Below are 14136 nucleotides of genomic sequence, written 5' to 3'. Positions count from 1 at the left end.
AGAACTGTGGTTGCTCTTTTAAGTACTTCTTGGTAAACTGTGACCTGGCCATCCTATTTTTTGTGGCTAACCAGTGGTTTGCATCTTGCAGTGTAGCCTCTGTATTTCTGTTCACGCTGTCTTCTGCAAACAGTGGTCATTGACTAAATCCACACCTGACTCCTGAAGAGTGTTTCTGATCTGTCGGACAGATGTTTGGGGTTTTTTCTTTATTATAAGAGAGAATTCTTCTGTCATCAGCTGTGGAGGTCTTCCTTGGCCTGCCAGTCCCTTTGCGATTAGTAAGCTCACCAGTGCTCTCTTTCTTCCTAATGATGTTCCAAACTGTTGATTTTGGTAAGCCTAAGGTTTGGCTGATGTCTCTAACAGTTTTATTCTTGTTTCTCAGTCTCACAATGGCTTCTTTGACTTTAATTGGCACAACTTTGGTCCTCATGTTGATAAACAGCAATAAATGTTTCCAATGGTGATGGAAAGACTGGAGGAAAGACTAGGTGCTGAGAGCTCTCTTATACCTGCATTAATGAGGCATTTAAACACACCTGAGCAATTGCAAACACCTGTGAAGCCATGTGCCCCAAACATTATGGTGCCCTGAAATGGGGGGACTGTATATAAACAGCTGTCATTTCTACATGGTGAAACCAAAATGTATAAAAATACCCTTTAATAAAATTTGACAATGTGCACTTTAATCGCAATGTGATTTTTTTTCTATTACAAATCTGAAATTGTGGTGCACAGAGGCAATAAACAAATGATGGGTCTTTGTCCCAAACATTATGGAGGGCACTGTAGACAGAAAATGCTGGAGTAACTCAGTGGGACGGGCAGCATCTCTGGAGAGAAGAAATGGGTGACGTTTCAGGTGGAGACCCTTCTTCAGACTGATGTCAGGGGAGTGGGCGGGACAGAGATAGAATGTAGCCGGAGGCAGTAAGACTGGTGGGAGAACTGAGAAGGGGGAGGGGATGGAGAGAGAGGGAAAGCAAGGGCTATTTGACAAGGGCCACCAGTCTTATTGTTTCCGACTACATTCTACCTGTCCCGCCCACTCCCCTGACATCATTCTGAAGAAGGGTCTCGACCCAAACGTCACCCATTCCTTCTCTCCAGAGATGCTGCCTGTCCCGCTGAAACAGCAGTATTTTGTGTCTACCTTTGATTTAAACCAGCATCTGTAGTTATTTCCTACACATTAATAATATCAAAGTTGGTTAGGGAACTGTGATAACCTATCTTTCCTGCCCACCATTCTGCACAGGAGATTGCCAAAGAACCTTTGCTGCTATATTTTTCACAATGCCAATATTTGCAGGGTTTCAGTTAATTTGATTAACAACTGGAATATCTACAGATGATTCGGAAGTATTCAGCTCAGGGTACTTTTAATAATGAAACTGAGTATGTAATTCCATAATATGACCTGGAGATTGACCAGATTTGGGTTGAAATGTGACCAGTATTTGTAACAGATAATTGGCTGCCTTAAATATTAGGTTCAGCCTACCCTCTTTTTGACCTTCAGCAGTCCCTATTGTTGAGTACCCATATCATTAACATCTTCAGTTTTTCAGACTATTTTTGTCTGAGTTGGTAGACAGAGCTCTTATTCAAAATTCAGAACCTTCATGGAGTTGAATAGCATGGAAACAGGCCCTTCAACGCAACTCGTCTATGCTGACCAAGGTGCCTACCCATGCTAGTCTCATTTGTCTGCGTTTTGCCAACACACCTCTTAAATCTTTCCTGTACATATGCTTGTCCGGGTGTCTTTTTGAATGTTGTAAATATGCCTGCCTCTACCATGTTTACTGGCAATTTGTTCCAAATACCCACAGCTCTCTTTGTATTGTATTGTATTGTATTGTATTTTTTAATGACCACACAGCCAGGCTGGTGGAATTTGTTCTCAGTACAGCTCGATACAGGTTCCAACATTTCATCAAACATTCAACTCGTAACGTAGATATACATACAAACAGACACATTTCATAATACATAAGGGCCATGCTTATTCGTATTTCCTCACCGTACGGAGTTTAAAAAGTTAATTGCGGTAGGAATGAAACTGTTTTTGAAACGGGTTGTTTTGGAGGCAATTGACCTGTAACGCCTCCCAGAGGGCAGTAGCTGAAAGGCATAGTGTGCAGGGTGAGTGGGGTCAGTGATGATCCTGCGGGCTTTGTGAAGTGTCCGTTTATGGTAGAGTGATTCAAGTGATGGAAGGGGTAAGCCAATAATTTTGGAAGCTCTGTTTATAATGCGTTGTAGTTTCTTCCGGGAGAGTGAGTCGAGGCTGCCGAACCAAACTGTGATAGATGAAGTGAGGATGCTTTCAATAATGGCTGTATAGAAGCAGAGCATCAGATGAGGCCTTACTCTGAACTTCCTAAGCTGCCGAAGATGGAAAAGTCTTTGCTGGGCTTTTCCATAAATGTGGTCTGCGTTTGTCCTCCATTTGAGATTGTTGCTGATGTGGGTGCCAAGGAGTTTGAAAGTGTCAGTGATGATGATGGATTCACCGTTGATGAGCACAGGAGTTTTGGGGGGTGGCTGGCGTCTGAGGTCGATGATGAGTTCTTTTGTTTTTGATGAATTGAGTGAGAGGTCATGGTCTGTGCACCAGGTCACTGCTTGGTTGATCTGTGCACGGTATTCAGTTTCTTGGTTATTGGTGATGAAACCTATGATTGTTGAGTCGTCCGCGTATTTGTACAAGTTGACAGAGCTGTGGTGGGATGTGAGCTGGTTTGTGTAAAGAGAGAAAAGCCAGGGTGAAAGAACACAGCCTTGGGGTGTGCCTGTACTGAGGAACAGAGGGGAGGATGTATTATTGTTGATCCTCACCCTCTGTTTCCTGTTCCAGAGAAAGCTGTGAATCCAGTAACAAATGCATGGATCAATGTTCATGTCCAGTAATTTATTAAACAGTATAGCCGGGTTTATTGTATTGAATGCCGAGCTGAAATCCATGAACAGGATGCGGGCATATGTGTTTGCGGACTCCAGGTGGTTCAGGATGTGATGAGTTGCTAAGTTGACGGTGTCCTCAACTGACCTGTTGGCTCTGTAGGCGAATTGGTATGGGTCCATGAGTGGAGTGGAAAAGCATGCCTTTTGTGTCCGCTTTAAATCTTTGCTTACTCGCCTTAGAAACATAGAAACATAGAAAATAGGTGCAGGAGTAGGCCATACGGCCCTTCGAGCCTGCACCGCCATTCGATATGATCATGGCTGATCATCCAACTCAGCCTTAAACTTGGGCTCTCTTGTCTTGTAATCTCCTACCGTGGAAAATTAACTGTGACCATTCACCATATCTGGGCCCCGCATGATTTTAATAAACCATAGTCGGGTTACTCCTCAGCCTCCTACGTTCCTTGGGAAGATGGTTCCAGTCTCCTTATAATTCAAGCCCGTCAGTCTCTGTAACACCCTTGTGAATCTTTTCTGCACTATCTAGCTTAATCACTTCCCTCCAATAGTATGGTGACCAGAACTGCACCCAATGTCAGGTGCAGCCTTGTACTGCTGTAACATAATGTCCCAACTCTTATGCTCAGTGCCCTGACTGATAAAGCTAAGCGTGCCATACCCCTCTTTACCACCTGTCTAACTGTGTCGCCACTTTCAGGGAACTATTTACTTGTCCCCCTAGGAGTCTCTGTTCTACAGCACTACCCAAAGTCCTGCCATTCATTTTGTATATCGTGCCAGAGTTTAATTTCCCAAATCACTTATGTACTGTTCCATTTTCATATTTCTATTTTAGGTCTGGGAATGGTTACCCCTGTGAATGATCTCCGTGGATCTGAATCTGTTGCATATGAGAAAGGAGAGAAATTGTTTCGATGTAAGCTGGCTGCTTTCCACAGGCTAGCAGATCTCTTTGGATGGTCTCAGCTTATCTACAACCACATAACAGTAAGTTGAGCTCCCAATATTTGGCATGTTAAAGTTTATATATTTTTACTGCATTTTGATATAGAAACATAGAAAATAGGTGCAGGAGTAGGCCATTCGGCCCTTCGAGCCTGCACCGCCATTCGATATGATCATGGCTGATCATCCAACTCAGTATCCCATCCCTGCCTTCTCTCCATACCCTTTAGCCACAAGGGCCACATCTAACTCCCTCTTAAATATAGCCAATGAACTGGCCTCAACTACCTTCTGTGGCAGAGAATTCCACAGATTCACCACTCTCTGTGTAAAAAATGATTTTCTCATCTCGGTCCTAAAAGACTTCCCTCTTATCCTTAAACTGTGACCCCTAGTTCTGGACTTCCCCAACATCGGGAATAATCTTCCTGCATCTAGCCTGTCCAACCCCTTAAGAATTTTGTAAGTTTCTATAAGATCCCCCCTCAATCTTCTGAATTCTAGCGTGTACAAGCCGAGTCTATCCAGTCTTTCTTCATATGAAAGTCCTGCCATCCCAGGAATCAGTCTGGTGAACCTTCTCTGTACTCCCTCTATGGCAAGAATGTCTTTCCTCAGATTAGGAGACCAAAACTGTACGCAATACTCCAGGTGTGGTCTCACCAAGACCCTGTACAACTGCAGTAGAACCTCCCTGCTCTTATACTCAAATCCTTTTGCTATGAATGCTAACATACCATTTGCTTTCTTCACTGCCTGCTGCACCTGCATTCCTACTTTCAATGACTGGTGTACCATGACACCCAGGTCTTGTTGCATCTCCCCTTTTCCTAATCGGCCACCATTCAGATATGACTACTCATTTGTTATGACTTTTTTTGTATTTTCCCAAACTATCAGTCTTTTGAATGCAATCGGTGACCCACAGCACTGAGAATTGAGAATTCCGAAGATGCACAACTATCTGCAGAATGTTCTTCTCCTAAATAGCCTACTTCTTTAAGGCTTCCATTTTTAGTTTATTGACCCAAAGGAGATGACAATAATAATTGTCTTGCAGAAATGATAGTGAGAAGTTATTCGTGTGTGCTGCACCTTGATTTCCAATGTGAAGCAGGGATGAAGGTAATTGTTGAAAACTGGCGAAGGGCAAGGACGAAGAAGGAATTAAACACAAGAATAAAAAGTTTGAAGTTGAGAACTTTGAATCAAATTTCAATGTGATGGTTTGAGAGAAGGACTGAATCTTGTATAAGTATGGACGTCCAGCTAGAGGAACATTAGAGTTTGAGCAGCAGATGAGTTTTTATAGAATGTTTTAAAGTGGGTTTCTTTTCTCCCAACTTCTCGATTAGTGATGTAATCTACTTCCTGGCTGCTTACAACTGAAATCTCAATATTTCTGTACCCTGGCTTTAAGATTGTAGAATTAAATGAATTAATTTCAATTCACTTCAATTAATTTTGAATAATAATCAAAGATGCTAATTTGTAGACCTACATAAATGTAAATGCAATCATAGATCTAAATTCAAAATACCACTTGTGTTATTTAGAATTTGATACATTTATAAACATGTAATGATTCAATGTGTTTGTTATGAAGCATAAAATGTTTCGTTCTGCAACACATTGCAAATGACAGGACAGCAAATCCACTAATAATATGCTAAAAGTCCTGGCTATAGAAGACATTCCACTTTCAAATCTGTTCATCTTTCTCCATCAATGGTGTAGATGTGCAGTTTACCAGGCAGTACAAATACCTTGGAGTGGACCTGGACAGTAAACTGGACTGGTCCAGCAACGCTAAGGTCCTGTACAAGAAGGGACAGAGCTGGCTGTACTTTTTGAGAAGTCTCCGCTCCTTCAACATTTGCAGTAAGATGCTGCAGACGTTTTACCAATCAGTGGTAGCCAGTGCCATCTTCTTCGCTGCCATCTGCTGGGGCAGCAGGGCGAAGGCTGCGGACGCCAATCGGATCAACAAACTCAAGAGGAAGGCTGGCTCCGTCCTGGGGGCGGAGTTGGATTCATGGGAGGTGGTCTTGGAGGGGAGGATGCTCCTCAAACCGCTGAGCATCCTGGACAATACAGTTCACCCCCTCCATGACACACTGGTCAACCAGAGGAGTACCTTCAGCAAATGACTGGTTCCACCAAGATGCAGGACAGAACGCCACAGAGATCCTTCTTCCCCGTGGCTATCAAACTTTGCAAAACCTCCCCTTCTGTCATGGGGCAGACTGAGACTGACCCCCCCCCCCCCCAATCTTTGCACATCCCCATCTTTTCCATTCGTTAAAAATAAACAATAAAAATTAACTCCCACAAAAAGTGGGACAAAGAATTCCAGATATTCACCAATTCAAAGAATTCCAAATCATTTGATCCATCAGCTAAATGCTTTGATAGTTGAGAGTAGATGGGATCCAAGCGTCTTTTTCTGTTCTTTGGTTTCTATCTGTTAACCAATTCTGCCTATGTTCTATGTACTCTAATCTTCTGGAAATCCAATACATCACATCCACTGGTTCCCTCTCATTTACTTACTACGTACATTGTCAAAACTCCCAAAAAATCATCCAAACATAAATTTCTTCCATCAATTCATGTTGACAGCTCAATCACACATTATTATTTTCTAACTGTCTATAACTGTTATATTTTTTACTTTCCTCTTTACTGATGTCAGTGTAATTGTTGTTGGTTCCCTGTTTTCTCTCCATCCTTAAATTATTGGATCCCATTTGTTATTTTCCAACTTGCAGAACCCATTCCAGATTTGATCTAATATTGAGAGAAGATAAATAGAGCATCCATTATCTCCATACCAACCTTTCAAATCTCTATGTAGACTGTCAACTCGGTTCAGTTTTCAGCCTCGTTAACTTCTCAGGAAACAAATACCTGTATGTCTGCCGCAAGCCTTTTCATATCTGCAGGTTATAAACATGTATTGAATAAATTAACAAAGTGAAGAACCATGATCCACTGCTCTTCTGCAAATGTTAGGCTCATTATTACCTAGTTATTACAAAACCTTAATTTAAGATGGATGTTGGGTGTTTCTTTCCCTTCAGAACAAATTACTGCAAGTAATTTATTTTAGAATCAATGCTAACCACATGCAAAATTATTGATTTAATTTACCAATTAGTTACAATGGTCTTAATATTTTGCTTAGGTCCGAGTCAGCTCAGAGCAGGAACACTTCCTCATTGTTCCTTTTGGTCTTCTTTACAGTGAGGTCACAGCATCTTGTCTGGTAAGCAATGGAACAAATTACAATTTTAATCCCTGCTAAATTAATCAATTTATCAGTGCTTTGCATTTATTGTCTTGCTGCCAACTGTAAAGCTGCATAACCTGTGGAACATTCTCAAAATAGCAAACCTCGGGCATATTCTTGATATTCATCTGCCAATTACTACTTACAGATGACCTCACATTACAGCTCTTTAGATTACAGAAATTTGCTCTTGCAGAATTCACAAATCACAGTCCAAAATTCCAAAACCTGGAATAAAATTGGCTCTTACAGAATTTATGGGAGGTGAGGGGAGGAGAATTAAATAAATACAAAATGTGAAACAAATATTGCTTTTTTTTAAACTTTCTGTTCACGTTTCTTGACACGCAGAGATAATGTAATGTTTTTTTAGAATGGGGGTTTGTTTTGATCTTTCAGTTTTTTAAAACTAAGCTTTTTCCAAATTATTTACTCTCAGGATGTCTGAAACAGGGCTGGAAAGTTTACATGTGAGTTGTAAACCTACAACACTACCGTTATTTATTGAGTTATTTAATTGATCTATTTTGCATATATTTGATATTCATTTAAAACAGTGCATCTCCCTTCAAACTAAACGCTCGCAGGTGATGAGAATTGTAGACACAAGGAGCTGCAGACACTGGTTTACAAATAAAAACACCAAATTATGGAATAACTCAACAGGTTAGGTAGTATCTCTGAAATACATGAATAGGTGATATTTTGGGTTGATACCCTTCTTCAGACTAATTGTAGTAGGGGTGAGAAAGTTGGAAAAGAGATGGGGGCAGGACAAAGCTGCACAATTGATAGGTGGATATAGGTGAGGGTCTTGATGAGCTGATAGGTGAACAAAGACCAAAGATAAAAAGAAGTCAGAAGGCTGCCAGAGGGACAAAGACGATTAAAATGTGAAACTAGAGGAAATGACATAGGTGGAAGGGAATGACAAGGGAAAGGTGAGGGGGTGGAATAGTGGGAGCAATGGTGCGCATTTGGGTGGGGCATAGGGAAGAGAGGGTGGGAAAAGGGGATGGAGATGTTAGGTTGTTACCTAAAATTGGAGAATTTAGTTTTCTTATTGTTGAAGCTACCCAGGTGGAATATAAGATACTGTTCCTCCAGTTTGTATATGGCCTCACTCTGGAATGAACAAGGCCCAGAGCAGATAAGTCAGTATGGGGAAAATGGATAGCGAGACCGACCAAGTGCAAGTGTTCTGTGAAACGGTTGCCTAGTCTACGCTGGTCTTGCCGATGTAAAGGAGGCCGCATTGGGAGCACCGAATGCTGTAGATGAGGTTAGAGGAGGTGATAAGAATATGCAGTTGCTTGTGTCTCCAAATGCAGTTCAAGATTTTCTTTGCAAACTGGTAAGGCAATCTCTTAAATGGCCCTCCGCTGTGAACTGACAGCTGTAGTATCCATCGTTACTTTAGAAAGAACAATTTCTAATAGGAACCCATTTCCACTTGAGTGTGGAATTCAATGGGGAAACAAGGTACATTATGGAAAATTGCAAAACAGACAGTTGTCTACGAACACAACCCCTAGTAAGTTGTCTGTTGTCTGTACTGAAATTTAGCCAGGTTATTGCATGTCTGGCACCTTTATGAGCATTGACATGGGGAAAAAATGTTTTACATGTGTAGGGCTGAGAAAAGATCTGTTGAAGGCAATAGACATTGATGATTTGTTGATAGTCTGTAGAGGCAACCTAAATTGGTCTGTGTTTTACAGGTTAAAGTTAATCTTCAAGGTGATATAATTGACCGTGGTTGCACCAATTTGGGAATAAGTCAAGCTGGCTTTACCTTGCATTCTGCCATCTACGCAACTCGACCAGACATCCGATGTATCGTACACATCCACACACCAGCCGGGGCTGCGGTAGGTTCACTTGTGTTTCATATCTTTCCGAATACTGGAACTTATATTGAGCTTTCCTTTTTATGGATGTAATCTACATTCAATATTTTCTACCATTTAGTTCTTACGGCAAAACAACTCTTGTTGGATTGCCAACTCAGTTTTTAATATTTATTTGTTCACAGGTTTAGGGTCTGTTTAGGTTTATACAATCTATAATGGAAAATTATTTTTCTTTTAGATGAATAAGGAGTTCCCCTTTGATTAAATTCAATCGTCAAACTTAAGTATAATAGATAAACGAAAGTGCAAGATACAGAATGCAGAATGAAGTTCTCTGCTTTGGACTTTGTCTATGATGCGCTGCAATGTCCGCATTGGGCCAGAAGTCAATCAGACAGTACCCTAGCTTATGGAATGACCGTTTAGAAGCCTGATAAGAGGGGAAGAAGCTGTTACTAGGTTTGGTAGTGCACGCTTTCAAGCTTCTGTACCTTCTGCTAGACAGGAGCTGGGGGAAGAAGGAATGACTGGGGTGAGACGTCTTTGATTATGTTGGCTGCTTTTCCGAGGTAGCGTTAAAATGTAGTTAGAGTCAATGGTGGGAAGTCTGTTCTGTGTGGTGGACTGGGCTACATCTACAACTCAATTTTTTTGCAAAACTGTTCCCGAACCAAGCTGCGATGCAGCCCGACGGTATGCATTCTATAGTGCATCTGTAGAAGTTTTTATGAGTCATTGGAGACATGACAAATTTCCTCCGTCTCTGAAGAAAGTCGAGGCATTGGTGTGCCTTCTTAGTACTCTGAGTAATGTGATTGGTCCACGATAGATCGTTGGTAGTATTAACACCAAGGAACTTGAAGCTCTTGACCATTTCCACTTGGCACCAATGATGCGGATTGGGACATGTACTCCACCCTTCTTTGATAAATGGCCCCTTGTCTTACTTACATTGAGGGGAGAGGTATCGTCATGGCACCATGTTGCTACGTTTTCTATCTCCTTCCTGTACTCCATTTCATCATTGTTACCCATTTAAATTAACTGCGTAAATGATTTTAATCAATTTTTAGTGAAGTTTTAAAATATGTTTTAAAGTGCTTAATTACTAGCTTTCTAAACATATTTTGTTTTTAATCAGGTGTCAGCAATGAAATGTGGCCTACTACCAATTTCTCCCGAAGCGTTGACACTTGGAGAGGTAGCTTACCATGATTACCATGGAATCCTTGTGGATGAGGGAGAAAAAATAGAAATACAGAAAAACCTGGGCCCCAAAAACAAGGTCAGCATTTAAATTGTAGTAACATTTGCATTTTATTTGCTTATGAAGTTAAACAATAGCAGATTATTGTTTTTTTTAAACATGGTCATCTAATGCAAGTTAATGAAAATTCCCAAGCAATGGTTCCTATGAGGATGACATGCCATTAAAAACAATTTTAAAATACCGATCCATTTTGCAATGACAGTTTCGTTGCTAGAGTCACAAGGAAAATGGTAATTATAATTCGGGTCAAGTCATGGAGAGCAATCCTGACTGACTTGCAAAAAGATTTGAAAGCCTTTCCATTCAAAATAAAAGACATAAAGTGCTGGAGTAACTCAGCGGGTCAGGCAGCACCTCTGGAAAATATGGATAGTCGTGTTCTCCAGAGATGTTGCCTGCCTGCTGAATTACTCCAGCACTTTGTCTTTTATTTGTAAACCAGCATCTGCAGTTCCTTGTTTCTATAGTTTACTGCTCCACTGTGTAATCTCCTCAAGGTATGCCTACCTTGGAGATGTTCTCTCTCCGACTGGAGTTCTGTGAGACCTTCTCTCACTGCACCCCTCTGTGATTGCTGAGCTACTCCAACACTTATTTTGTAAATCAGCGTCTGCAGTTCCTTGTTTATAGCCTTTCCATTCATGTAGTCTAGATGTCATTACTGAATGAGCATTCTGCTCCATTTATCTCAATGTTATTAAGCCGTATTGTTCTGAGTGATGATGTGAGGTTCAAGTTCATTCTGTAAATGGACCTTCATTTCTCATCAATATCCAGCCATCTTTGAAGGAATAACCACCCACTTTACTACTGTATTTATAGCTGCATTTTAGATATTCGTCATAGTTTAGTTGCAAAGTGTATTAAGAATTATATGCATCTCATAAAATTAAATGAAAAGACAATATCAAATGAATTAACAATATCAAACAATGTTATGTAAAGAAAAATGCTTTTTGTTTTAGATGATCAATGGGAAGTTCCCCAATAAATTGGCTTTGCATTGAGGTTTGATAGATTAATTGCCTCTAAAGAAATGAAAAGTAAAGCTATAATTTCAGTTTTTGCACGACAAGGGGACTTGTAGTGGTTATGGTACCGGATTAGTAAACCATAAGCAAAGTTCAAATCATATTGCAAAGTTGTACAATCTTAGCTCAGCAGCAATTTATAAAGTAACTTCGTTCCTCTCAGCAATTGCCTCAGTAAATGACTGTAGATATAATTCCTATATTACTGGCAACGATTATGAAAACCTTTTGTCCTGTTGGATTCGGACTATAGCAATCATTGAGATTGCATCTCATGAAGGCAGTTAAAGCTTCTATCAGTAAAAAGAAATATGTGTAAATTATTTGAACAGTTTCAGTCAACTTCTACCCACGGCAAAAAGTGTTTCCCAATGCAGCTCTTTTTTAATGCAAAAAATGGCATACTCAGTGGGAAATGGAAAATGTAACAATTATACTTTTATTGTGACTTAGAAGGCTACAGGCTGAGTGCTAGCAAATGGGATCTGTATAGAGTGGATGCTTGATGGCCAATATGGAAGTGGTAGGCCAAAAGGCTTGTTACTGTGCCAAATGACTGACTATTCTGTGATTTCCCCCCCCCCCCCCTCCTTCAGATCAATGCTGAAGCATGTTGAAAAGTATGTACAGTGGTTAGCTGTTTGGCATACATCTTTGCAGATGTTGACTAGGGTCCAGATGGGTTTATTTTCCTCCTTTTCCATTCGTGTCCAGGGCCACTTATGTTCATCTTCCACTGTATATTTTCAGGACCACAAGATCCATTTCTCAAGTGATAACTAAAAATAGACAATAGGTGCAGGAGTAGGCCATTCAGCCCTTCGAGCCAGCACCGTCATTCAATGTGATCATGGCTGATCACCCCCAATCAGTACCCCGTTCCTGCCTTCTCCCCATATCCCCTGACCGCTATGTTTAAGAGCCCTATCTAGGTCTCTCTTGAAGGTATCCAGAGAACCAGCCTCTACCGCCCTCTGAGGCAAAGAATTCCACAGACTCGCAACTCTCTGTGTGGAAAAAGTGTTTCCTCATCTCTGTTCGAAATGGCTTACTCCTTTTTCTTAAACTGTGGCCCCTGGTTCTGGACTCCCCCAACATTCCCCAATGCTGCAAGCATTCTGTAGTTCGGGCAGCAATTGTGGAAAGAGAAACAAAGTTGACATTTTATGTTGCAGAATATTTTGGGGTGGGTCTCCAGCTTGAAATGTTAAAGGGCCTGTCCCACTTAGGCGACTTTTTAGGCGAGGGCAGGAGAGACTCTGCGCTCGTCACATGTTCGCTGGTGGTCCCTGGTGAGTCTCCTTCATGGTCGCGAGGAGTTCCAGCATTCTGGGAACTAGTCGCGCCCTCAGTATGGTCGCCACAAATTTTTCAACTTGTTGAAACTTTTTCTGCGACCAAAAATTGGTCGCCATGGAGAAAATTGATACTTTTGTAGTCGTAGGTGCAGTTGTAGTGAGGTCGCCGTGTAGTTATATGTAGTCGAGCTAGTCGTAAGTAGTTTTAGTTAACTGCCTTTGCTGACCGGGCATTTTCATTGGCTCATTGGGGGAAAAAATGTAAGCACGAGTTTTCAGAACCAAGGAGAACCTTGGTACTCGGTAATGTTAAATGCCCGCCAAACTGCACAGCTGTGTATCTCTGGCTTATTAAAAGTTGTCTGGCTTCTTAAAAGTGTCTCCACCCCTTCTTCCCCCCCCCCCCCCCCCCCCCCCCCCCCAACTTCCCATACATTCCATCACTCACCTGGACACCAGGGACTATTTACAGTCGCCAATTAATCTACCAGACCACATGTCTGGGATGTGGGAGGAAACCAGATAATCTGGAAAGAAATCCATGTTGGTCAATCTAACAAACAACACTAAGTTAGGATTGAACCCAGGTCATTTGATCCCTGAGGCTGCAGCTTTGACTACTCTGCACCACCCTGCTACCCACAGATACATAGGTTTACACTTTTGAGGTCACTTAAGTAATCCAAATCATACAATGTGAAATAAAACAAAGTCCTTCATATTTACTGATTACTTCATATCTAAACCATGGCATTATTGTTAGAAGTAATGTTCAGTGTTAACTACATATGATTTACAAAGCTTCTTAACAGAGTAGATGAGGAGATGTTTAGAACTGACAATGTTGATTGTTTACATTACTCATTCTATCAGGTGCTTATTCTAAGGAACCATGGTCTTGTTGCCGTTGGAGAAACCATTGAGGAAGCGTTCTATTACATTCACAACCTGGTTGTGGCCTGTGAAATTCAGGTAAGAACATGATAACTAACAAAGCATTTTCTTCTTAAAACAATGCTAAATTGGTGGACTTCAACCTTTCTTGGCAAGATTCGTCACCATTTTGTTGGAATTAGCATTCATCCCTGTTCGCTTGTTCTCACGTGCAGTTGGTGACCACTAAAAGACTCAAATAACTGCAGCAACTAGTGACCAGGACCTAAAAATACACAAAATTGTATCCAGTAGAGAAGACATTTAACCTGTATGATCCAGATTATGCAACTGTTTGAAGACTGGCATTGTTTCAGGTTAGGACCCTTCAGGGGGAGATGTACAGTTGAATTCCAGAGTGATGCAAAATAACCTAGAAATGACTATGTGCATCACTCCAACAGAAGCTGTGTAATGTAGTGCTTAATAAACAAATATGAATACTTTCAACTTTCTAGGTTAATTTAGATTTAGACCGTGCTTATTATAAACGTGGGGTGAACATCTGTTTGAAAGTGCTTAGATACTCATTGCTGTCTCTTTAAAGCCAATGATTATTCTAGATATTAATTGT

At 41.0% G+C, this 14136-nt stretch overlaps 1 protein-coding gene across 12 annotated transcripts in view; it reads left to right on the top strand.

Moving 5' to 3' along the window:
- Positions 1-14136, top strand: part of add1 (adducin 1) — an 87647-nt gene that overhangs the window by 33788 nt on the left and 39723 nt on the right. For all 12 annotated transcript variants that reach the window (XM_033018362.1, XM_033018354.1, XM_033018356.1 and 9 more), the window contains exons 4-8: positions 3776-3927; positions 7073-7153; positions 8899-9048; positions 10172-10315; positions 13503-13601. In XM_033018362.1, the coding sequence (XP_032874253.1) occupies positions 3776-3927; positions 7073-7153; positions 8899-9048; positions 10172-10315; positions 13503-13601 (626 nt within the window). The remainder of the gene's footprint in view (positions 1-3775; positions 3928-7072; positions 7154-8898; positions 9049-10171; positions 10316-13502; positions 13602-14136) is intronic.

Source organism: Amblyraja radiata, chromosome 3 (assembly GCF_010909765.2).
Source record: "Amblyraja radiata isolate CabotCenter1 chromosome 3, sAmbRad1.1.pri, whole genome shotgun sequence".
Taxonomy (NCBI): domain Eukaryota; kingdom Metazoa; phylum Chordata; class Chondrichthyes; order Rajiformes; family Rajidae; genus Amblyraja; species Amblyraja radiata.
This window is presented reverse-complemented; position numbering and strand designations above follow the sequence as displayed.